The 24348-nt window shown below is 43.8% G+C and overlaps 1 protein-coding gene across 7 annotated transcripts in view; it reads right to left on the bottom strand.

Annotated features, from left to right (window-relative positions):
• Positions 1 to 24348, bottom strand: part of DGKA (diacylglycerol kinase alpha) — a 334273-nt gene that overhangs the window by 52423 nt on the left and 257502 nt on the right. For all 7 annotated transcript variants that reach the window (XM_077483431.1, XM_077483430.1, XM_077483426.1 and 4 more), the window contains 6 exons: positions 10813 to 10862; positions 7557 to 7631; positions 5382 to 5501; positions 5157 to 5274; positions 1037 to 1125; positions 796 to 915 (listed from right to left, as the gene is read on the bottom strand). In XM_077483431.1, the coding sequence (XP_077339557.1) occupies positions 796 to 915; positions 1037 to 1125; positions 5157 to 5274; positions 5382 to 5501; positions 7557 to 7631; positions 10813 to 10862 (572 nt within the window). The remainder of the gene's footprint in view (positions 1 to 795; positions 916 to 1036; positions 1126 to 5156; positions 5275 to 5381; positions 5502 to 7556; positions 7632 to 10812; positions 10863 to 24348) is intronic.

Raw genomic sequence — 24348 nt, forward strand, 5'->3', positions numbered from 1 at the left:
TTTTAAAAGCAGCAAACTTCTGTCAGATTAGTAAACCTGTGAGATGATCAAGGATGCCGCTGCTTTTAAAATTTAACATCTAACTAGTCAGACGGAGTTCCAAGTACTGTTTTTCACTATATAAACTCACTTTACTGTTCTAAATACGTTTAAAATGCAAAATTCCGGTGGGTGTAACAACATGTCCGCTTTACCTCTTCTTGGTGTATCCTTAGTGTGGGCGAGTGTGGGGTGTAGCAAGATGTCAGCGACATCACACTCTTTGCTTAAGGACTCACGCTCCGCTCTGCGCTCCACCCTCTGCCCGCTGACTTCCTGTGCCTCCCATCACAAGTATCGGCTAAGGCATCGGGAGCATTTGTGGGAGTACAAGTACTTGCGCAAATGCTCAGTATCGGTCCCGATACCAATACTAGTATCGTTATCGGGACAACCCTAGTTTGCACGTATGGTAGGCATATGAATTCATGTTTGAATTCAAAGAACTCCAAAGACATGCTGGTAGGTTTAATTGGCTTCTGTCTAAATTGGCCCTAGTATATGAATGTGAGTTAGGGACCTTAGATTGTAAGCTCCTTGAGGGTAGGGACCGATGTGAATGTACAATGTATATGTAAAGCACTACGTAATTTGATGGCGCTATATAAGTACCTTAATAATAATAATAATATTTGCCTTAGTTCTCGGGTTCTGCAGTGTGAAAGAAAATAAAAGGTTTTCTTTCACACTGCATTAACATTTCACAAATTTTCTATTCAGGTCTATGTATGTGTTTTGATGGACTAGTATTCTCACCTTCACATGACACCAGACACAGCGTTGGCCAGTAAGACTCTGGAAACTCTTTATCTTTTTCTGACATCGGTCGCACTTGTTGGCCTCACATCCACCTTTAACCCATATGTGAGTCTGCCCCTGAAAGGTAAAAGCAGAATTACAGTACACCCCGAGTACAGACAGTGCTCACAATGTGTAAAAAAACATTCATATCATGAGAATAAAGGAGACTTTGCAACTAAATTTGAAGTGCACTTACACTTGCATCTTTACGGGACTTGGCGTAGGTGCTGATGCAGTTACTTGGTGCTTTGCGAGCACAACGTTCATGCACAGTGAACTTACAGACTGTAAAATAAAAAGATACATCACTTAAATCAGAACTTTGGCCAAAATTAAAAAGGATAAAATGAACTGCCCATTAAAAGATAGAATTAAAAAACAGCTTTAGCAATATTTACCTTAAATTCAGAGATTTCCCCCTGCGCTATTTTTTTCTGCCACTAGATGTGCGAAGTCTGATGGCAGCATCATTATACAACATCCTCTAAGCCCAGGTTGACCTGGACCCACCCCAGCCTGTAACTGGAAAGTGAAAGGAGAAGCAGCACAGTGATGAGCTTGCCTCTCTGATTTCCCTTCCTGTCAGCATGCTCCAAACTAACACCTACACAGAATTGCTCCTTTTTTTGCTTTTTCCGTTCACACTCCAGCCCTGCTGTACAGAAGAATAGGTCAAAGGCAGAGATAGAAACACACATTTTTGGTAGAGTAAGGACATTTTATAACCTCTGTCAGTATTTTACTGCTGTCTGTGTTTCCATGTACACATGAAAACACAGAGCATTTAAAGGTGAACTTTTTTTTGTCTCCTGTAATACAGACCATATTATGCTAATTGACCTGGGACCCTGATCAAAGGTTCCTTTCCATTATCCATGTAGTACTAGGTATGGAAATATCGATATTCGTTCTTGTTCTGTACTTTTCTGAGCTGCATCTGGGGGTTGTGCCTATGTTTGGCGCTCTTTTTCTTTCTGTTGTCTTATTTCTTTGTACAGTATCTCACAAAAGTGAGTACACTCTCACATTTTTGTAAATATTTTATTATATCTTTTCTTGTGACAACACTGAAGAAATGACACTTTGCTACAATGTAAAGTAGTGGGCATACAGCTTGTAGAACAGTGTAAATTTGCTGTCCTCTCAAAATAACTCAACACACAGCCATTAATGTCTAAACCACTGGCAACAAAAGTGAGTACACCCTAAGTGAAAATGTCCAAATTGGGCCCAAAGTGTCAATATTTTGTGTGGCCACCATTATTTTCCAGAACTGCCTTAAGCCCCATGGGCAAGGAGTTCACCAGAGCTTCACAGGTTGCCACTGGAGTCCTCTTCCACTCCTCCATGATGTTATCACAGAGCTGGTGGATGTTAGAGACCTTGCGCTCCTCCCTCTTCAGTTTGAGGATGCCCTACAGATGCTCAATAGGGTTTAGGTCTGGAGACATACTTGGCCAGTCTATTACCTTTACCCACAGATTCTTTAGCAAGGCAGTGGTCATCTTGGAGGTGTGTTATTGGGGTCGTTATGTTGGAATACTGCCCTGCGGCCCTGTCTCTGAAGGGAGAAGTTCATGCTCTGCTTCAGTATGTCACAGTACATGTTGGCATTCATGGTTCCCTCAATGAACTTTAGCTCCCCAGTGCCGGCAGCACTCATGCAGCCCCAGACCATGACACTCCCACCACCATGCTTGACTGTAGGCAAGACACACTTGTGTTTGTACTCCTCACCTGGTTGCTGCCACACACACTTGGCACCATCTGGACCAAATAAGTTTATCTTGGTCACATCAGAACACAGGACATGGTTCCAGTAATCCATGTCCTTAGTCTGCTTGTCTTCAGCAAACTGTTTTTGCGGGCTTTCTTGTGCATAATCTTTAGAAGAGGCTTCCTTCTGGGATGACAGCAATTCAGACCAATTTGATGCGGTGCGCGGCCTAGGGTCTGAGCATTAACAGGCTGACCCCCCCCACCCCTTCAACCTCTGCAGCACTCATACGTCTATTTCCCAAAGACAACCAGCCTGTTCCGAGTGGAACCTATCCTTTTAAACTGCTGTATGGTCTTGGCCACCGTGCTGCAGCTCAGTTTCAGGATCTTGGCAATCTTCGTATAGTCTAGGCCATCTTTATGTAGAGCAATAATTCTTTTTTTTCAGATTCTCAGAGAGTTCTTTGCCATGAGGTGCCTTGCCCTATTTCAACTATTCCAATCCAGCCTCTGTGTCCTTTTTGGGCAAGGTATTGGTCTGCTAATTGGTTTGTACGAGCATATGCTTCGCAGCATTCAAGTCCCTAAATATAATGTTGCTGTGGGTGAGAGACCGCTGGTTGCTTCTACATACAGTGGTCACAGAGATTCCACTGCTTTCCATTGTGGGCTGTTAACAGGTGAAACTGCAAGGGTTTTCAAATTAAAAGTCTTAGAAATCATAGGTAGTAAAATATATTTTCCAAAATTTGGGCTTCAGAAATATAAATATTATGGTGGCTACTGATCTACTTCTAATATGACAGGAATAACTCTTCAACAAGGATACAGATAGCATTTAAAATCTAATGCCGGATACACTAGACCGGTTTTCCCATCGGAATAAACTCTGAAGGTTTTTCTGACGGAGTTCTGCTGAAATGGTCTTGCATACCCACGATCACACCAAAGTCAGATCGTCAAGAATGCGGTGACGTACAGCACATATGACGGGACTAGAAAAAGGAAGTTCAATAGCCAGTAGCCAATAGCTTCTGTCTCATACTTGCTTCAGAGCATGCATTGTTTTTGGTCTTTCGGAACAGTATACAGACGAGTGGTTTTCCCGATAGGGATTGGTTCCATCAGATTTAAAACATTTTCTATTTCTAGGTCCATCAGAATTTTTAGAAAAAAAAAAAGTCAGATGAGGCATACACACGATCGGAATATACGATGAAAAGCTTCCGTCTGACTTTTTCTGTCGGACATTCCGCTTGTGTGTACACGGCATAAGGATTTATTCACACGGGTACAGGAGTCTGTACATCCTTGAAGAGGCCTGGGATAAAATTCATTCTGACCGGCACTGAGGCTGTACGGATCTTTACACATATATGGGCATGTACTTGCAAATAGGTATGAATGGGCAGCTCTGGACGCAGACAGTTTGCATCCAGGGCCACTTATCGATTCATCAGGGATCTGAGAATTCAGAATCCTAAAGCTGTACCACATTCACTTTACACCTGGTAATGCAGACTGTTCAGAAATAAAGACAAGTAATTATAGTTTTAACTGACTGCGTGGACAGTAGCCTGTTCAGCAAATAAACCCAACAGTAAAGCAGACTTTTGGGCTGGCCATAGATGATGCATTTTTTTTTTAAATAACCAGAGTGCTGATCAAAAAAAATAAAATGAACAGAATTTCCCATCTACACATGCAAAGTGGATGGAGGAATCCTCCATGTGCCTCTGTATTCTGACAGTGGCACTCTTCCGCTGTCAGAATACACTAATAAATGGCTGCATTCAATTGACTAAAAGCTTTCCAACAGTCCCGTTCATGAGAAGTTGATCATCAGGCAGAAACAGCCATAAATGGATCCAAATGTAACTGGTCCTTGATGAACCGGCTGAATTTCAATCCATCTATGGCCAGCTTTACTGAGAGCAACTTCATCCAGGATTAAAAAAGTAAAAGTCATTAGATTTATGTACTGTAGCTGCTGACTTTTGCATAACATGTATTTACCAGCACATGAATTCCAGTGCTGTTTTCCTATAACCGATAATCTTCACTTTGGTCTTCAGTCCCACACTGCCATCTTGGATTTGGGTGCCATTTGTAACGTCCATATCAGTTACAGACAGCCCTCTACTGGAAATGCAAGAGATACGTTGACTGGATGAGACTTTCCTGAAGCTTTCTAGAATGTGGGACATGATCTCAAATGTGTAAAGGGGAGGGGGCAGATCTAGGATTATTATATTACATGGAGGGATGGAGGGGTTGTACCCAGCAAACTACATGTACCCAGCCAACCCAGAAAACTACATGGAGGGATGGAGGGGTTGTACCCAGAAAAATTCATCCTTGCCTAGGGGAGGAATAAGCAAGTGGGAATAAGTACCTGATGGAAAAGGTATTTGCTACTAAAAGGGAAAAAAAAAAACCTTTCCAAATGTGTAAAGGGGAGGGGGCAGATCTAGGATTATTATAATACAGTATAACTCAATGTTAAAACATTGGGCCAATAAAAGTGGTCAGATTTCACACTTTTCTTGACAGTTGTTATACATTATCTTTACACAGACACAATCATGTCTACTCACAAGTGCAGCACAGGCCTTGTTTCCTGACACCAAACAGCAATGCTTCACACACATTACAGTACACAGGCCGGTTAAAATGTTTGAGACGCCACAAATGTTGACCATCGTCTTTAATATTCTGTGTAAAATGAAACACAATGTATAAAAAAATGATATGTTAAAACACCACCAGCTTATTTTTGTTTAAATGTTTTTTTAAGTTTCGGTAACTGTCTATCTACTTACAGCTTCCATTCCAAGCAGCACCAGTAGGGGTACTGTGGTGAGCCCTCCCTTAAGCCATTCCTCATAGGACACAGTTCCGTTGCCATCATAATCTACCTGTCTCATCATCTCTTCCAGCATCTGCAGAAAAAAAAATGTAAAATTATATGGATGCACAAAACACATTTCATGTAGTAAGCTTGCCTTAGTAATCTTTTAATATGAGTTGTAATCATATTTACTTCTTATGAGAATCCTCCTTATTTCATTGGAAATGGAAAATACGGATGGCTGCCCTCCAGTAATAAAACCACCTTTATTGCAGTAAATCCAGGTAACACAGCATACAGAAGCAGTAGGAGGCACAGTAGGGGACTGGAGGTTAACAATCCTTATTTCAATATTCATGTCTCAGTTGTAACCTCTTGCTTTCCTCTGTTCCCCTCCTAAGATCATGACTTAGCCAACTATCACAAACAACCTAGTTTTTAAAGACATACCAAATACACCACAAAGCAGTGGCGGAATTATAGGGGTCCCCAAGATCGCCATGGCGACCGGGCCCCTTGCTGCAGGGGGCCCTTGAGGGCCCCTTGTACTCTTCCATAGGAGGGGAGGCTGAGAGGAGCTCCCGATCATCAGCCGAACTGAAATCAGCACTGGGCGGGAGCTCCTCACATTAGAGTAAAGTGTGTGTGCTCTTTGTCTCCCCCTACAGTGCAGTACCCGGCAGGAAGAGCCAAGGTAAATGTCTGCCATTTTTTTTTTATAAGACTATCTACTGTATTTGTGTTTATGTGTGTGTGTGAGCATGCTTGTATGTGTGCGTGTGTGAGCATGCTTGTATGTGTGCGTGTGTGAGTATGCTTGTATGTGTGTGTGTGAGCATGCTTGTATGTGTGTATGTAAGCATGCTTGTATGTGTGCGTGTGTGAGTATGCTTGTATGTGTGTGTGTGAGCATGCTTGTATATGTGTGTGTGTGTGTGTGTGTGTGTGTGTGTGTGTGTGTGTGTGCGTGCATGCTTGTATGTGTGTGTGCTCATATATGTATGTGTATGTATGCATGTGTGTGTGCGCATGTATGTGAGTGTGCATGTATGCATATGTATGTATGTGAATGTGCATGCGTTTATCAGTGGCGGTGCATCCAAAAGGGTGCACAGGTGCCACCCCCTCTCTCCAGCCACCCCCTCTATGACCAATGGATAGATTCATGCATAGCATAGCATGAATCTATCCATGGCCACCGCTGCCACCCCCATATTTAGGTGTCTGGTCCCTTTTGGGGTGCCGGGCACCTGAATTACAGCGGCGGGGGGTGTTTTTGCAGGACCTGATTAGAGGCATGGGCTCTAATAGGCTTCAAGCACCATGCAAGCACCATGCTTGACGCTCACAGTCTACCCAGGTGTGTTAGAAAAGTGAATTAATATTCACTTTCCTAACACTGAACCGCCTCTCCACCAATCAGGTGTGCTGGTCTGTTACCCATCACCTGATTGGCTGAAACGATAGGTGCAGCTATTGGATGCCTATCAGGAGGAGAGGACGGGAGATGAGGATGGCAGGAGATGCATGGAGGACCCCGCTCATGGCCGTTACCTGTTGCCCCACCAAGGCAGGGTAAGTGGCGGGCAGACAGCGAGTGGGTGGTGGGGATTCACAGTGGCAGCATTTGATGGGCACACCAACAGCATTTGATGTGCACAGTGGCGGCATTTGATGGGCACAGTGGCATTTGATGGGTACACTGGCAGCATTTAATGGGCACAGCGGTGGCATTTGATGGGCACAGCGGCAGAGTTTGATGGGCACAGCGGCAGAGTTTGATGGGCACAGTGATGACATTTGATGGTACAGTGGTGGCGTTTGATGGGCACAGTGGCTGTAATTGATGTTTTTAAATCGGTTCCTTTATATGCGGCCACCCACTTGGGACTGGGCCCTGGTGTTCCACCATCGGGCTCGGAGGAAAGAGCCCTGTCCGGAGGTCGGGGGAGCCTGCAAGGTTTCCTGCATCGGGGCCCTGAAAGTTCTAGTTACGCCACTGCCACAAAGTACTGAAGTGTCACTTTTTATTATTGTGGACACTTACATGTGGTGCACATTAATAGCATGGGTTGTAAAAATCTATGTAAAAAAGATTTACGAGATAGAAAAAGAATGTGAAAAGCCTCAGTAAAATTTTACTTACCGGTTTAAGCTCAGTAATATCCCAGTCCAAGTATTCAGCAACTCTCATCATTTGGGTTATGATTCGATCTACCTCCTAACAGAAAAACAACATTTCAATAAAATATTTAAATAATGGAAAATGTATGCACACCAAAGGGGACCAGAGTGCGGACATAATCGAAAACAATGGGGCAATGGAGCAATATACACATTTCTGGGGTTTATTTTTATACTGTAAACTTCTCCCTACATTTTTTTTTACTCCCATGCCACCAAAGATAATGCAATGCAATTAAATATATTAAAAGCATATTCTCGTGTCACTGTAAAACTACTACGTTTGGCTATAGAATATGTATTAATAATTTATTATTAATTGCATACATTAAGCATTGAGAAAATTCACAAACTCACATATAGTTTTTTTTGCTATAGTCGTACGAAACATTTCGAGATAACACGCTTAAAGTGGAAGTCCATGAAAAAACTAAAATCCCTGCAGTTATAGCCACCAACATTCTAACACTAACCTATCTAGCACTGAAAAGAAGAAATCAGTATACATCCCTTTTCTGCAGGCGTTCTGACCCGATCTCCAGCAGCAGAAGCTCTGCTGATTACACGTCCGATAATGGCTGTGACATGAATGGGAAGTGGCGTCACCTATAGAGTTACTATGGGGCTTCCGTTGACGGACGTGTCCTCTGCACCTGCCTCCACAGCGAAGCCGCGGCTGACCGCTCAGCGTAGGATCAGAGCTTCCGCCGCTGGAGATCGGGTCGGATTGCCTGTAGAAAAGGTATGTATACTGATTTTTTTTCCCCAGGGTTAGATAGGTAAGTATTAATATGTTGGTGGCTATAGATGCAGGGAATTTAGTTTTTGCATGGACTTTCACTTTAATAAACATTCATTAGGTCTTTAGTAAACTGTGAATATTGCAAACTATCAATCACAAATTGCACCCCTAGATGTATTAGCTGTACTACCCTTTTTTTAATCTGCTCTAGTCTGGTCAAGTGGTCCTGCAGCCCTGGCTCTCCTGTGTAAAGGAACACTTGACAACAGCTATGAATTCCCGGGGCTGTGATTTCACCCATAGGTTTCCACAACCCAGACACCTCCTGTCCCCTGCAGCAGTCTCTCACTGCACAGGGGAGCTGGACCTGCAGGATCATGTGATCAGACTGGAGCAGATTAAAAATAGGCAAGTACACTGATTTATTATACAGGGTAGAGAAGATAGGTCGGAGGGGGGGGGGGGACAGTTTTAACAATAGTTACAATTAGGTTTTTCTTCTACTTTAAGTGTTTACTTAAAGTGTTAGATCACCTTTACAGAATAATAGTATACATGATCTAACAGTAGACCCCCTCCCACCCTCCTGTTCCCACTGTACTTGCTGCTTGTGATCCTCAGCTGTCATGCCTTCTTATGCCACTCCACAGATCTGGGGATTTAAAATCATCACTGTTCTTTCTCTTGTCTGTCCTGCGCTGCTAGGACAGACCAGATGGACTTTGATTTGTTAGCACCATCACATAGGCGGAATTGACCAATTCGATTCCATCTAGTCAGTCCTGGCAGCACAAAATGGAGAAGAGAGACAGAAGATTTCAAATCCCTGGACCGGTAAAGTGACTGCGGGAGCCCTAACAGCTGAGGATCGGCAATGGTAAGCACAGTGGGGACAGGGTGGTCTGGTGTTAGGTCACATTTACAGTTTCTCTGTAAAGGTGAACTCAAAATTTAAGCTTTGTGAAGGCCTATAACTGAACCAAAGAAAAGCTTTGGACAGGGACGTATGGGCCTGTGTGCAAGATCAAAAGTGGGCCCTAGACACCGGTAAACAAGTAAATGTGGCGTGCATAGCACAAAGTGGGTGTGGTTTAAATTGAGCTAAATATTGGGTGTGGCTTAAAGGGGGGTGTTCAAATAGTCTGAGATGACTTGCGTGCAGAATGTGGTAATGTTAAATAGGAACTGTACATTGCAAAGCGTTTGGTGGTGGGTAGTATGTGCAGGAGAGGGTTGTGGAGTATATGGCAATGGGTTTTATGTGCAGGAGAGGCGTGCAGAGTCTATGGCACTGGGCAGTATGTGCAAGAGACGAATGTGGAGTGTATAGCAGTGGGTAGTATGTGCAGGAGATGAGTATGGGGTGTATGGTGGTGGTTAGTATGTTCAGGTGAGGAGTGTACGGCAGTGGGTAGTATGTGAAGGAGAGGAGTGTAGAGTATATGGCAGTGGGTAATATGTGCAGGATGGTGTCAGTAGTGCAGTGGACAGTGTCAGTAGGTCTTTATTTTTTTGATTTTATTTTTATTAAAAATAATTTTTGTAAATTTTTTTTTTCTTTTTGTATTTTCATTTTTTCAAAATGCTTTTTGGGGGTTAGTGGATGGTGTCAGTAGGGCAGTACACAGTGTCAGTAGAGCAATGCACAGTGTCCAAATTGTTTTTATTTATTTTTTTACAATTTGATTTTTTATAATAATTTTTTAACAATTAATTTTTTTAATTATTTTTAGGGGTTAAAATATGATTGATACACAAAGCTTTAAAGCAGACGTTTAGCGAAAAACAAAAAAACATTGCTATTGCTTTAGTGACCTCACATACCCTTAATGAAGGATGTCCCATGCCATGCAGGCAGCTGGATTCTGTAGAAGTCTTCTTTGCAGGGATGCCCTGTCCCATTTATGTCTTTGATCTTAAGGCGCTGTGATAGTTAATAGCTTGGGGGTCATTGGGCAGAACTGTAATGATGAAGCTTCTAACATGGACCTGTCCCCTCCTCAATCCTCCTCCAGTTCTTACACTTTTTACTCTGTCGGTAACACAATCTGTGAATGGGGGAGAAGATCGTGTCATTCTTCTGACTCTCTCCCATTCACAGACCATATTACATGCAGTGTAAAGACTAAAAGAACAGGTCCCCATTGAGAACCCGTTCACTGCAGTTCTGCTCAGAGACCTTAAGCTATTAACCAGTGCAGCACCATAAGCTCAAACCCAGGAAGAGGACTGGTATCCCTGCACAGAAGACTTCTACACAACCCAGCTGTCTGCTTCATGCGGGGCATCCTTCATTACAGGTAAGTTAGGTCAACTAAAATATAGAGAATCAGCTTCCTTTAAATTTAAACAAGGATAACAATGTGTATTTTGTTCATGTGACTGTCCCTATTATGCTAGCTTTGCGAATAAAGCCTAATATTGGTAATGAAGCTTGTCTTGTCATATTGAATATATAGAAATAAAAGTAACTTACAGAACTGTCCAGGAGTCCATTGCTGTCTTTATCATATAGTTTAAAAGTAACTGTAAAAGAATAAAATAGAAAATAATGAGTAAAGACCTTGCTGTAATGATACTTTCTAACAGAAAGATGGCGACATTTTACTTCACACCTGCACACAGCAGAACATCTGTATTGAAAATGTTACTATTTTTGCTTTTTGCTCTGTCACGTATCCTGAAACTGAATTTATATGTAATGTGTGGCATTAGCAATGTAATAAGTGGTATTAATGAAGTTTAATCATGATATTATTACAAATGCAAGATAATCTTTCTTTAATAATTTTTCTTTAATACACAAATGGTTTACAGGAGTTCACATTATACATTCCTTTATTGCATTCTAAATTGCTCTAAAGAGCAGAAACATTACAATCCAACCGTACAATCTACAGTGCCTTGCAAAAGTATTCACCCCCTTGGCATTTTTTGTGTTTTGTTGCCTCACAACCTGGAACTAACATGGATTGTTTGAGGATTTGCATAATTTAATTTACAGAACATGCCCACAACTTTGAAGATTTTTTATTTATTTTTTTATTGTGAAGCATACAAGAAATAGGACAAGATAAGGCCGCGTACACACGCGGGGACTGTCTGCCGAAACTAAGTTCGTCAAACAGTCCGCTCAAACTTTTGAATGAACGAACACGCCCACACACGGCACTTTTTGAGCGGACAAATACGGCAAACTTTGTTCGTCGTACTAAGTCCGCGCAACTTTTGAAATGAGCGGACTCGCCCACACACGAGGCAACAGTCCGCTCATTTCGAGCGCGTGTGCAGGTAGACGGGGCCCGCGACGGAGACTTCGCGGGCTCCGCCGCCTGGAATGTACTTAAAGGGGAACCCCAACGCCGAAAAAAATCGGCGTGGGGGTCCCCCCAAAGTCAACAACAGACCCTTGTCCGAGCACGCTACCCGGCCGGCCAGGAAAGGGGGGCGAGCGAGCGCGCCCCCCCTCCCGAGCCGTACCAGGCCGCGTGCCCTCAACATGCGGGGTGCCTTGGGGAAGGGGGGGCCTTATAAGGTCTGCCTTATTAAAGGGGGCTCCCGGATTCCGATAAGCCCCCCGCCCGCAGACCCCGACAACCAACGGCCAGGGTTGTCGGGAAGAGGCCCTTGTCCTCATCAACATGGGGACAAGGTGCTTTGGGGTGGGGGGGCCGCGCGGCCCCCCTTCCCCAAGGCACCCCGCATGTTGAGGGCACGCGGCCTGGTACGGCTCGGGAGGGGGGGCGCGCTCGCTCGCCCCCCTTTCCTGGCCGGCCGGGTAGCGTGCTCGGACAAGGGTCTGTTGTGGACTTTGGGGGGACCCCCACGCCGATTTTTTTCGGCGTTGGGGTTCCCCTTTAAGTCCATACCAGGCGGCGGGGCCAGCGACGTCTCCTTCGCGGGCCCCGCCTACCTGGAGACGCGCTCGAAATGAGCAGACTTTCCTCTGAGCGGGAACAGTTTGCTCATTTCGAAAGTGGCCTACACACGGGCGGACTGTCCGCTCAAACCAAGTTTCAGCGGACAGTTTTTCGGAATTTCCGAAAAACTTTGTTCGTCAAACTGTCCGCTGAAACTGTCCGCTGAAGCCCCACACACGAGCGGACTGTCCGCTGAAACACTGTTCAGCGGACAAAGTTGAGCGAACAGTCCGCCCGTGTGTACGCGGCCTGACAGAAAAAGTCAATGTGCATAACTATTCATGCCCCTAAAGTCAATACCCCCTTTTGAGGCTATCAAGGCTCCAAGTCTCTTTGGATAAGTTTCTATGAGCTTGCCACATCTTACCACTGGGATATTTGCCCATTCTTCCTTGCAAAACTGCTCCAGCTCCTTCAAGTTGGATGGTTTGCACTTGTAAACAGCAATCTTTAAGTCTGACCACAGATTTTCAATTGGATTGAGGTCTGAGCTTTGACTAGGCCATTCCAACACATTTACATGTTTCCCCTTAAACCACTCAAGTGTTGCTTTAGCAGTGTGTTTGGGATCATTGTCCTACTGAAAGGTGAACCTCCGTCCTAGCCTCAAATCACACAAAGAGTGGTACAGGTTTTGCTCAAGAATATCCCTGTATTTAGCACCATCCATCTTTCCCTCTGGCCAGTTTCCCAGTCCCAACTCCTGAAAAACATCACTACAGCACGATGCTGCCACCACCATGTTTCACTGTGGGGATGGTGTTCTCTGGGTGATGTGTTGGGTTTGTGCCAGATATAGCATTTTCTTTGATGGTCAAAAAGTTCAATTTTAGTCTCATCAGACCAAAGCACCTTCCTCCATAAATTTTGGGAGTCTCCCACATGCCTTTTTGCAAACTCAAAACGTACCATATTGTTTTTGCTGAAAGTAATGGCTTTCTTCTGGCCACTCTTCCATAAAGCCAGACTCTGTGGAACGTACAGCTTATTGTCGTCCTATGCACAGATACTCCAGTCTCTGCTGTGGAACTCTGCAGCTCCTCCGGGGTTACCTTAGGTCTCTGTGCTGCCTCTCTGATTAATGCCCTCCTTGCCCAGTCCGTGAGTTTTGGTGTGCGGCCGTCTCTTGGTGGTTTTGCTATTGTGCCATGTTCTTTGGATTTGGTTATGACAGCTTTGATTGTGCTCCTAGAGATCATCAAAGATTTGGATATTTTTTTTATAACCTAAGCCTGACTTGTACTTCTAAACAACATTGGAGAGTTCCTTGGTCTTCATGGCAGTGGTTAGTGATGCTTAGGTGTTGCAGCCTCTGGGCCCTTTCAAGAAGGTGTGTATATGTAATGATAGATCATGCAACACTTAGATGGCACACAGGTGGCCATCATTTCACTAATTATGTGACTTCTGAAGGTAATTGGTTGCACCAGAGATTTTAATGGGCTTCATAACAAAGGGGGTGAATACATATGCACATGCCAATTATCATTTTTTGTTTTCTGAAAAATAGTTTTATGTATAGATTTTTCTAATTTTACTTCACAAACTCACCAACTTAAGGCCTGTACACAAGATCAGACTTTTTGACAACAAACATGCAAATTAGCTGTTTTGGGGCAACATCTGACCGTGTGTATGCTCCATTGGACAAACTTTTTCCGTTTTCATCGGACTTTTGTTGGCTGTGCGAACGGAAAAACTTTTTGACAACATAAGTCCAATGGAGCAAAATCCGATCGTACTTTTGTACAAGGTACAAACACGCATGCTCAGAACCAATGCAAAAGATCAGACAACAATACAGAAGTTGACCAAGGGTGACGCTGGAGTAATTGAACGTCCCCTTTTGAAGTGTCATCAGTAAGTTGAAACGTACTACGTTCATGTTTGTTGCCTAAAAAAGTCAGATCGTGTGTATGCAATACAAACTTGTGGACTACGCCCTTTGTACAAAAGTCCACGGGAAAGTTTGTACAAAGTCCGATCGTGTGTATGAGGCTTTAGACTATTTATTGTGTTCTGATCCATCACATATAATTCAGATTTTAAAAAAACACTGAACTTAAGGCTGTACTGTAACTTTTGCAAGGCACTGTATGTACAATCTTTTTTAAATGTACCTTAACTATGCATCACGGGGACCTACAAGACTGGTCATTCAATTTGTAACCAATCAGGTAAGCCCTCATACTAAATAGTTGCTGGTAAATATACAGTACAGGAGAATCTACTGTTCAGATTGTGACCCAAGAGATGAGCTTAAAGTTGAAGTTCAACAAATTAAAAAAAAAAGCACCAGGGACAGTACTTATAATGAATGAAGTGTAAAGTGTGCTGACAGCTGCTGTGTTAGGTAGAAATCTTCATTCATTGCTTCTGGATAACCCTGCAGCTGTGATCTTCCAGTGCTGCAAGAGTTACTGTGAGCTGCTGCACCTGTAACAAGCTGACTATGCCCACCTTTTCCGCTCCCCTGCTCCATTCATAGAAGTCATACCATTAGTTCCCACAATGAAAAGTACTCTATAAATGGAGAAAGCAGACCTTTCATTCAGCCCCCTGTTATCCATTCATAGAGCATTTTTCACCGTGAGGACTCAAAGCAGAGGTTCTATGAATTCTGCAGGGGAGCGGAAGGGTGGGCATAGTTGGCATTGTCTGTAACTGTTGCAGCTGCTCATATTAACCCCCAAAGAAGAACAGAAGCAGAGCTGCCTTCTAAGTGTAGACTGTATAACATTTAATGGAACAAAGTGTAAAGCCACTCACATTTCAATGAATAATAAAAACAGGCACATCAGAAACATCCTGCAACGGTAAGTCTCTGTACACGTTGGCAGGCTGGCTGGTGGGCTGTGTTCTAGCATATCTCCTGCTGAAACCAAATGCCGTCTTTGTGTGTGAAAATGGGCCAGAAAGGAGGTCTGGAACTCATGTGGACTGAGATTGCAGGCGTGTGACATCACCGGAAATGACCGCAACGTGTTTTTCGGAGCATGCGCACTCATTTCTCACGCCCTTTCTCAGTTTTATTAAATGTTATACCGTCTACACTTAGAAGGCACCACTGCTTCTGTTCTTCTTTACATGTTTCTGGAGTGTGCTTCTGCTTCCCTAAAGAGGCTTGCCCTAAGTATTTGACTGTCCATCGCCATTGCACAATCTTATCATTTAATGGATCATCTTCTATGACATAGACTGATGGTTCCTAGCAATAGTAATCACAATTTGTGACAAACCATACGCTTGTTCATATTAACCCCTGCAGCCCTGAAAGATCACAGCTGCGGGAGTTATCAGGAGCAGACAAATTTTAATTTCAATCTAACACAGCAGCCACCAGGTTACAGGACACTCTTCGTTCATTGTACTCTCCCCTGGTGCTATTTTTATTCACTATACTTCAGGTCATTAAATGTAGATGCTCTTATACCATGAAAGTTTAGGTAGCCTTTAAATGTATATCTTTTAAATACACTTCGGAGAATTAAGTGAGCTTTCTGCACCATTGGACAGAAAACTGTCAGGAGTGGCGTGTGCCACATTAAATAAGCAGGTAAACCTATTTCAGGTCAGCGGACAGCTCACATCCCTCTCTCTGCCGATGCAGTGATTACACTACACGAGCAGAGCCTGCAGGCTTAACAGCCATCCTCCTTCCTTCCTCTCTGAGCTGAGCTGGGGGTGGGGATAACAGAGAGATTGGAGCATGCAGCTCCAACTCTCCTGTTTTCTGTGCCACCTATCAGACATGGCCGAGCAAAGAATGGATCGCTACTATTTAACAAAGGGGCTTGCCCTCCTTGTGCTTGCACAACACTTTATTAAAGGAGAAGTACAGCTAAATGAGGTTTAGCTGTTCTTCTGTGGATCACAGGAGTGCTGTTCATTCTCCTGTGACAGTCATCAGCTCTCTGCTCAGGGAGCTCTGAGAGCCAAGATGGGCGGTGTTGGATCACTCAGTTCTCAGTGTTAGAGCCGGCAGGAAATAGATGCAGCATCGGAGCGAAGCTGCATTGACCTAGGTAAGTATTCTACAATAAAATAAATTCCCATACTTCTCCTTTAATTCTCCCAACTGTTTTTTTCTAATGTCCATCCCCTTTTGCCAAACCCCCTTTCCCTCATAGCACATGGCTGATTCACTTAGTAGTAACAGCTGTCTGAATGTACTACTCATACTACTCAAACAGCATTGGAATCACTACTATCTAATGAAAAGAATTGTAGAAAGTTAATAAAAATATTCAGTTGTTAGCAGCAGAACTTGTAAACCTCCACTAAGAGGAGTACAGATGCTGTGACTGATGAACTCCTCTCAAACACATTGTTGGCATTTACAGTAAAGTCGTGATACCTAATCTAATACTTCATATATAGTTTATAAAAAAAATTAACCACTTGCTAATCCAGCCTTTTTCTGACATTTGTGCTTACAAGTTAAAATCTGTATTTCTGTATTTTTTTGCTAGAAAATTACTTAGAACCCCCAAACACACACACACATATATATATATATATATATATATATATATATATATATATATATATATATATATACACACACACACACACACACACATATATATATATATATATATATATATATATATATATAGAGAGAGAGAGAGAGAGAGAGAGAGAGAGAGAATAATATGATGGTCACACTGTATTTGCAATATTTTATGTCGCAATGTATTTGCACAGTGGTCTTTCAAACGCAACTTTCTTGGGAAAAAACACACTTTAATTAATTTAAAAAACGCAATAGCTACCTCATTTGTTTGTACAATGTGAAAGATGATGTTACGCCGAGTAAATAGATACCTAACATGTCATGCTTTAAAATTGTGCATGCTCATGGAATGGCAACAAACGACGATACTTAAAAATCTCCATAGGCAACTCTTTCATTTTTTTTACAGGTTACCTGTTTAGAGTTACAGAGGAGCTCTTGCACTAGAATTATTGCTCTCACTCTAGTGATTGCAACGATACCTCATATGTGCGGTTTGAACACCATTTACATATGTGAGCTACACTTATCTATGCATATATATGCGTTATGTATGCGTTCGCTACTGTGTGCAAGCACGGAAGGCTGGGGCACTTAACCACTTTCAGACCGGACCATTTTGCTGGTAAATGACCAGAGGTCTTTTTACACTTTGGCACTGCGCTGCTTTAACTGGTAATTGCGCAGTCATGCAATGTTGTACCCAAACAAAATTTGCGTCCTTTTCTTCCCACAAATAGAGCTTTCTTTTGATGGTATTTGATTGCCTCTGCGATTTTTATTTTTTGCGATATAAACGTAAAAAGACCGCAAATTTTGAAAAAAAATGATATTTTCTACTTTTTGTTATTAGAAAAATCCAATAAACTCAATTTTAGTCATACATTTAGGCCAAAATGTATTCAGCCACATGTCTTTGGTAAAAAAAAAGTCAATAATTGTATATTTATTGGTTTGCGCAAAAGTTGTCACATCTACAAACTAAGGTACGTTTTCTGGAATTTATGCAGCTTTTAGTTTACGACTGCCTATCTCATTTCTTGAGGTGCTAAAATGGCAGGGCAGTACAAACCCCCCCCAAATGACCCCATTTTGGAAAGTAGACCCCCTAAGGAAATTGATAAGAGGCATGTTGAGCCCATTGAATATTTTATTTTTTTGCCTCAAGCGATTGAATAATGACAAAAAAAAAATTTTTTTTTTTTTTTACACAAAGTTGTCACTAAATGATATATTGCTCACACATGCTATGGGCGTATGTGAAATGACACCCCAAAATAAATTCTGCTGCTTCTCCTGAGTATGGGGATACCACATATGTGGGACTTTTTGGGAGCCTAGCCGCGTACGGGGCCCCGAAAACCAAGCACTGCCTTCAGGCTTTCTAAGGGCGTAAATTTTTGAGTTCACTTCTCACTACCTATTACAGTTTTGAAGGCCATAAAATGCCAAGATGGCACAAAACCCCCACAAATGACCCCATTTTAGAAAGTAGACACCCCAAGCTATTTGCTGAGAGGCATGTTGAGTTCATGGAATATTTTATATTTTGCCACAAGTTGCGGGAAAATTACAAACTTTTTTTTTTTTTTTTTTTTTTTAACAAAGTTGTCACTAAATGATATATTGCTCATGCATGCCATGGGCATATGTGAAATGACACCCCAAAATAAATTCTGCTGCTTCTCCTGAGTACGGGGATACCACATATGTGGGACTTTTTGGGAGCCTAGCCGCGTACGGGGCCCCGAAAACCAAGCACCGCCTTCAGGCTTTCTAAGGGCGTAAATTTTTGAGTTCACTTCTCACTACCTATTACAGTTTTGAAGGCCATAAAATGCCAAGATGGCACAAAACCCCCACAAATGACCCCATTTTAGAAAGTAGACACCCCAAGCTATTTGCTGAGAGGCATGTTGAGTCCATGGAATATTTTATATTTTGCCACAAGTTGCGGGAAAATTACAAACTTTTTTTTTTTTTTTTTTTTTTCACAAAGTTGTCACTAAATGATATATTGCTCACGCATGCCATGGGCATATGTGAAATGACACCCAAAAATAAATTCTGCTGCTTCTCCTGAGTATGGGGATACCACATATGTGGGACTTTTTGGGAGCCTAGCCGCGTACGGGGCCCCGAAAACCAAGCACCGCCTTCAGGCTTTCTAAGGGCGTTACAGTTTTGAAGGCCATAAAATGCCAAGATGGCACAAACCCCCCCCAAATGACCCCATTTTGGAAAGTAGACACCCCTAAATTTAGGGGTACACTAGTGAGACTAGGTAATAAATGGCGGGTGCCCTGAAACTATAAAAAAATAACTAACCAACCAGCGTCACCTGTAACAGTTATATGGTGATCACTGGTGAAAGGGTTAACTAGGGGGCAATTAGGGGGCTTTATGCGGTAGTATATGGGGGTCCCTGGCGCTATAAAAAGCTGCAGCGAACCTAAATACCTACCTGCCTAACTAGCGTCACCTGTGACACTAATACAGCGATCAGAAAAACGATCGCTTATTAGGCTGGGTTCACACTGGAGCGATGCGGGAACGCCACGAATGCGCGGCGGGTTCCCGCATCGCATGCCTCCCGGCGGCAGTTCACACTGCCCTATGCGAACTGCTGGGAGTGTCAGTGAAATGTTACTGACACCCCCAGATCAGTTCGCATATCGCAGTGCGATCTGCAAACTCGGATCGCATGGTGTGAACACCCATGCGATCCGATTCTGCTGCGGGCCAAAAAAAGGGTCCCGTGCGAATTTGCGGCGGGTGCGGCGAATGGCTGAACTCGAATCGCACAGAGATCGGATGTGATTTGCACTGCAGTGCGGTGCGAATCACATCCGTTCTCATAAACCGCTGCAATGTGAACCCAGCCTTAGTGACACTGGCGACGGGGGGTGATCACGGGGTTAAACCTTTATTGGGGGGGTTAGGGGGGTACCTTAGAACTAAAGGGGGCTAACCCTAACTGCCCTAACAGTTATTAGTCACAAATGACACCCGCCGGGTGATCAGGGGGTTAAACCTTTATTAGGTAATAAATGGCGGGTGCCCTGAAACTATAAAAAAATAACTAACCAACCAGCGTCACCTGTAACAGTTATATGGTGATCACTGGTGAAAGGGTTAACTAGGGGGCAATCAGGGGGCTTTATGCGGTAGTATATGGGGGTCCCTGGCGCTATAAAAAGCTGCGGCGAACCTAAATACCTACCTGCCTAACTAGCGTCACCTGTGACACTAATACGGCGATCAGAAAAATGATCGCTTATTAGGCTGGGTTCACACTGGAGCGATGCGGAAACGCCGCGAATCCGCGGCGGGTTCCCGCATCGCATGCCTCCCGGCAGCAGTTCACACTGCCCTATGCGAACTGCTGGGAGTGTCAGTGAAATGTTACTGACACCCCCAGATCAGTTCGCATATCGCAGTGCGATCTGCAAACTCGGATCGCATGGTGTGAACACCCATGCGATCCGATTCTGCTGCGGGCCAAAAAAAGGGTCCCGTGCGAATTTGCGGCGGGTGCGGCGGGTGTGGCGGGTGCGGCGGGTGCGGCGAATGGCTGAACTCGAATCGCACAGAGATCGGATGTGATTTGCACTGCAGTGCGGTGCGAATCACATTCGTTCTCATAAACCGCTGCAATGTGAACCCAGCCTTAGTGACACTGGCGACGGGGGGTGATCACGGGGTTAAACCTTTATTGGGGGGGTTAGGGGGGTACATTAGAACTAAAGGGGGCTAACTCTAACTGCCCTAACAGTTATTACAGTCACAAATGACACCAATGCAAAAAAAAAAAAAAAATGACATTGGTGTCACTGTGACTGGGGGGCAGGGGTAATTGGGGGGGTGATCGGGGGGTAAAGGGGGGGTGTGAGTGTGCCTGGCATGTTCTACTGTGTGTGTAGAGTGTTGGTGCAACTTACTGATCCGCTCTCCTCCGTGTCGGAACGAAAAATACCGACACGGAGGAGAGAATACATCACTTCCTCTCCTGTGTTTACATTACAGGAGAGGAAGTGATGTCACCGGGGATTTCTATTCGTCGGGAGCGATCGCGAGGGGGTGGCCATGAATGAATGGCCGTCCCCTCGTCCGGGATCGCTCCCGTACGAATACCGACCGCCGCAGGCACCGGGCGGGGGCCCGATCGGGCCCCCGACCCGCGGGAGGCAAGGGACGTACGTGTATGTCCTTATGCCTGCCCGTGCCATTGTACCGACGTACATCGGCGTGCGGCGGTCGGCAACTGGTTAAAATTAAAAAAATGTTTTTCTTATTTATTTTACTTTTTATTTTATTTTTTTACACTGTCCCTTCTCCCACTGCTGTCTTCTTCCTCGCCACCATTTACTTGCAAAAAAAACAAAAAAGTTGCTTTTCTTCTATGGCTTCCTCCGTTGTGTTGTCGCCCGCTGCCCGTATCTCTTATATAGCCATGGGGTGTGGCCATCCGATGACATCACCCGGAGAGCCCGTCCCCTTGTGGCAGAGCAGCTTTTTGTGGGTAATCTGTGGCAAGGAAGAAGGTGGCAGCAGAAGAAGAAGGCACCAGGAGAAGACGGCACCGGGGGAAGACGGCAGCGCAAGAAGACATCTCTGAGCTATTTTTTTTAGTAAAGGACTTGTCATAAAAACAGTTTGTTTATGTTTTTTATACATTTCACAGCTTTTTGTGGTGAATGGGTAGGGGTACGATGTACCCGATACCCATTCACAAAGGCAGGTGGGACCTGGGGGCCCCCTTATTACAGGGGGCTTCCAGATTCCAATAAGCCCCCCGCCCGCAGACTCCGCCCACACCTTTTTTTGTGATTTTTCTTTTGCCGGCATATTTTTTTTTTTACACTCAGCTGACAGCTGATGACTCATCAGTTGTTAAGGACGTGGCCCCCTCCTTAGCAACCAGCTATATACAATGTGCTTAAAAAGGGAAAAGAAAAAGGGTTTAAAAACGGATGTCAGCAGATCGGATGTAAGCGGATGTCCGTTCTGTTTTTTAAACAGGAGAAACTTGTCTCCGTCTCAAAAAACAGAACTTAACGGAGGCGGATGTCAACGGATCATCATCTGCTAACGTCAGCTAGCCCATAGAAATACATGTATGTCCATCCATTCATCCGCCAATGGATGGAGGAAAATGGACATATGGAACGCCCGTGTGAAAGGAACCTTACAGTTCTTTTGATCAGTTCAGTTAACTTTTTTTTTAAAGAAAAAGCTTATGAAGTTGTTGTTCAATTTTATGACTGCTTCACTCATCTGTGTTACCAGTGCTCATTAGTCGGATATCAGGGGACTCTAGAGCCTATCTGGATACCGGGACATTCTTATAGACACTGACTACTTTGCTTTGCATTGACTGACTAACCTATGACTGTGCGGGTGTCTTATGGGTTTAGTAGGTTGTACGGTGCATGTGGGCTATTGTACCCTTGTTCTATTATGGGGCAGTGCATCATAAACCCTATTTTTAGGCGGGAGAGGGAGGGCTCAGCTCCCTGTTGGGACTGCATCCCCCATCCCTTGCTTTGGTATATGAGGGGTGGTACATTTTTTGTCCCAATCTGGGGCAAGGTATTTGGGTGTTGGTCTGTATGGGAGGTTATGAGGTATGCAGGGGTGCATATTTTGTATAGTGTTATGTAATACATTTGTAGTTAACTCAGTTGGGAGTGTAGAGTCTTTTTGTTTGTTGTTTTGTTTTTGGTATATAGTATATATTTATTACACCCCCCCCACCATATATAGGGTGAGTACTATACTTTTTTGTACTAGGTGGGATTCCCATTTTCTTTTCTTTTTGGTACATAAATGACAATACACACAGGTCTGAAAAATGCCCCAATGAAGAGCCCAGTGTCCAAAGGTCACATTCTCTGTATGAACACATGATCTGTCAGTTCTCCCCTCAGAGAACCAGGAACTGTGTTTACACACACAGTTCTGGGTTCTCCGTGTACCCCAAGTGAGGAGCACACGGAGAACCAGCTTGGGGGGCACGGACGCGCCCCCAGTGGCTGTCTGTGGTACCGATGTACCATGGCGGTGATTCGCGCAGCCAAGCTAACTGCGGCAGCTGGTCGGCATTCGGTTAAAAAACCCTTAATCAAATAGAAATCCAAAAATAGCTAAAGGAGAAGTAGGGCCAAAACTCCTTTGGGCCTACTTCTCCTGTGGGCCACAGAAGAGCACTTCATTCTTCACATCTTTGACCCTTATTCAGCCAACATTGGGCTAAAGTCCGCTGCCGCTGACGTCATTCAGCTGGTCCAGACTGTAGAGAGATCCCAACTTTAATTTCGGGATCCACCCAGATGCCTGGACCAGCAGCTGACTCAGCCTCTTAGCATGCCACTGAGAGCCTGAGCCAGCAAATCCCACCCCCTCCACAGCCCAGCACTCCAGTGTGGGCTGGAGGGGCAGAGCAGAGAGTCAGGGACTGACAGTGAAGACCAAGAACCGAGTGATCAGCAATTTTCGATCACTTGGTTCTCGTTCTTAGAGGCGGCGGGAGATAGATGCTGCATCCACCTAGGTGAGTATGTAGGTTTGTTTTTTAAAACCCCATACATCTCTTTTAGGAACCATAAAAAGACCTTTTAACATTCTGTAGTCCAGCAGAAGTATATAACAATCAGTAATCTTATAGAGGGAAGAAAGTCAGATGTCTTGAGACACACAGCATAATAAGTAAAGACAAGAAAGATTTCCACAGAGACAGAGCCGGTTCACGCCTGAATCGCACAGGAACGTGGTCTACGCTTGTGTGATTCCTGTGTGACTCAATGCAGTGCCATTTTCAGTCCATTCTTTTGAATTGGCTGAAATCTGATTGGATTGCACAAAAATTAGTGCATGTACTATTTTTTAAAAAAATGCACTGCATCAATTTGCATGGTACTATTGTCAATTGGCTGCACTGCATGTGGTTAATGGGACATTTTGGCATTTTGTGTGTTTTTTTTTTTTTGCAGAATTTGCCCCTCGTTTTTTCACATGACAAAATGTGTGTTTGCTTCTGTGTTTGGTGTGCTGTTAACAATTAAGTAATTTTAGGTGTATAAACATGGCCATACACTATACAATCTGATTGTAGTGAGACGGGTGATCATTGATTGATTACATTTCATTTAAAAAACATGCACCTGGGAGTGGGTGGGTGGATGATGCAGGATGTGTGCTAATGAGGTCAGCTGGTCAACTCCTTCCTGTGTCATGGCCAAAAGTCTAATCAGCAAGAAAGACATTACTAATAAAAACATCTGAAAACATATTAGGATTAGATTAGGACAAGAAAAGTAAGTGACTATAGATTTAATGGAAAGCTTTGCTATTTTTGCAAAAAAAGTACGTTGGTGCATAGGGGAGCTGGAATTTAGAAGAAAAATAAAAAAAGTGTACACAAGGTGAACTTACCCTTTAACCACCTCCCGTCCACACTATAGCCGAAAGACGGCTGCAGCGTGGACCTAATTTGCTTGAACGGCCTACGTGCCCCCTGTATGTGCGCTCTGTGATCAGCGAGTCTATGAGAATCAGCTGATAAAACATCGGAGTA

Source organism: Lithobates pipiens, unplaced genomic scaffold (genome assembly GCF_037356315.1).
Source record: "Lithobates pipiens isolate NorthernLeopardFrog02 unplaced genomic scaffold, aLitPip1_a1.2 Scaffold_16, whole genome shotgun sequence".
NCBI classification, from domain to species: domain Eukaryota; kingdom Metazoa; phylum Chordata; class Amphibia; order Anura; family Ranidae; genus Lithobates; species Lithobates pipiens.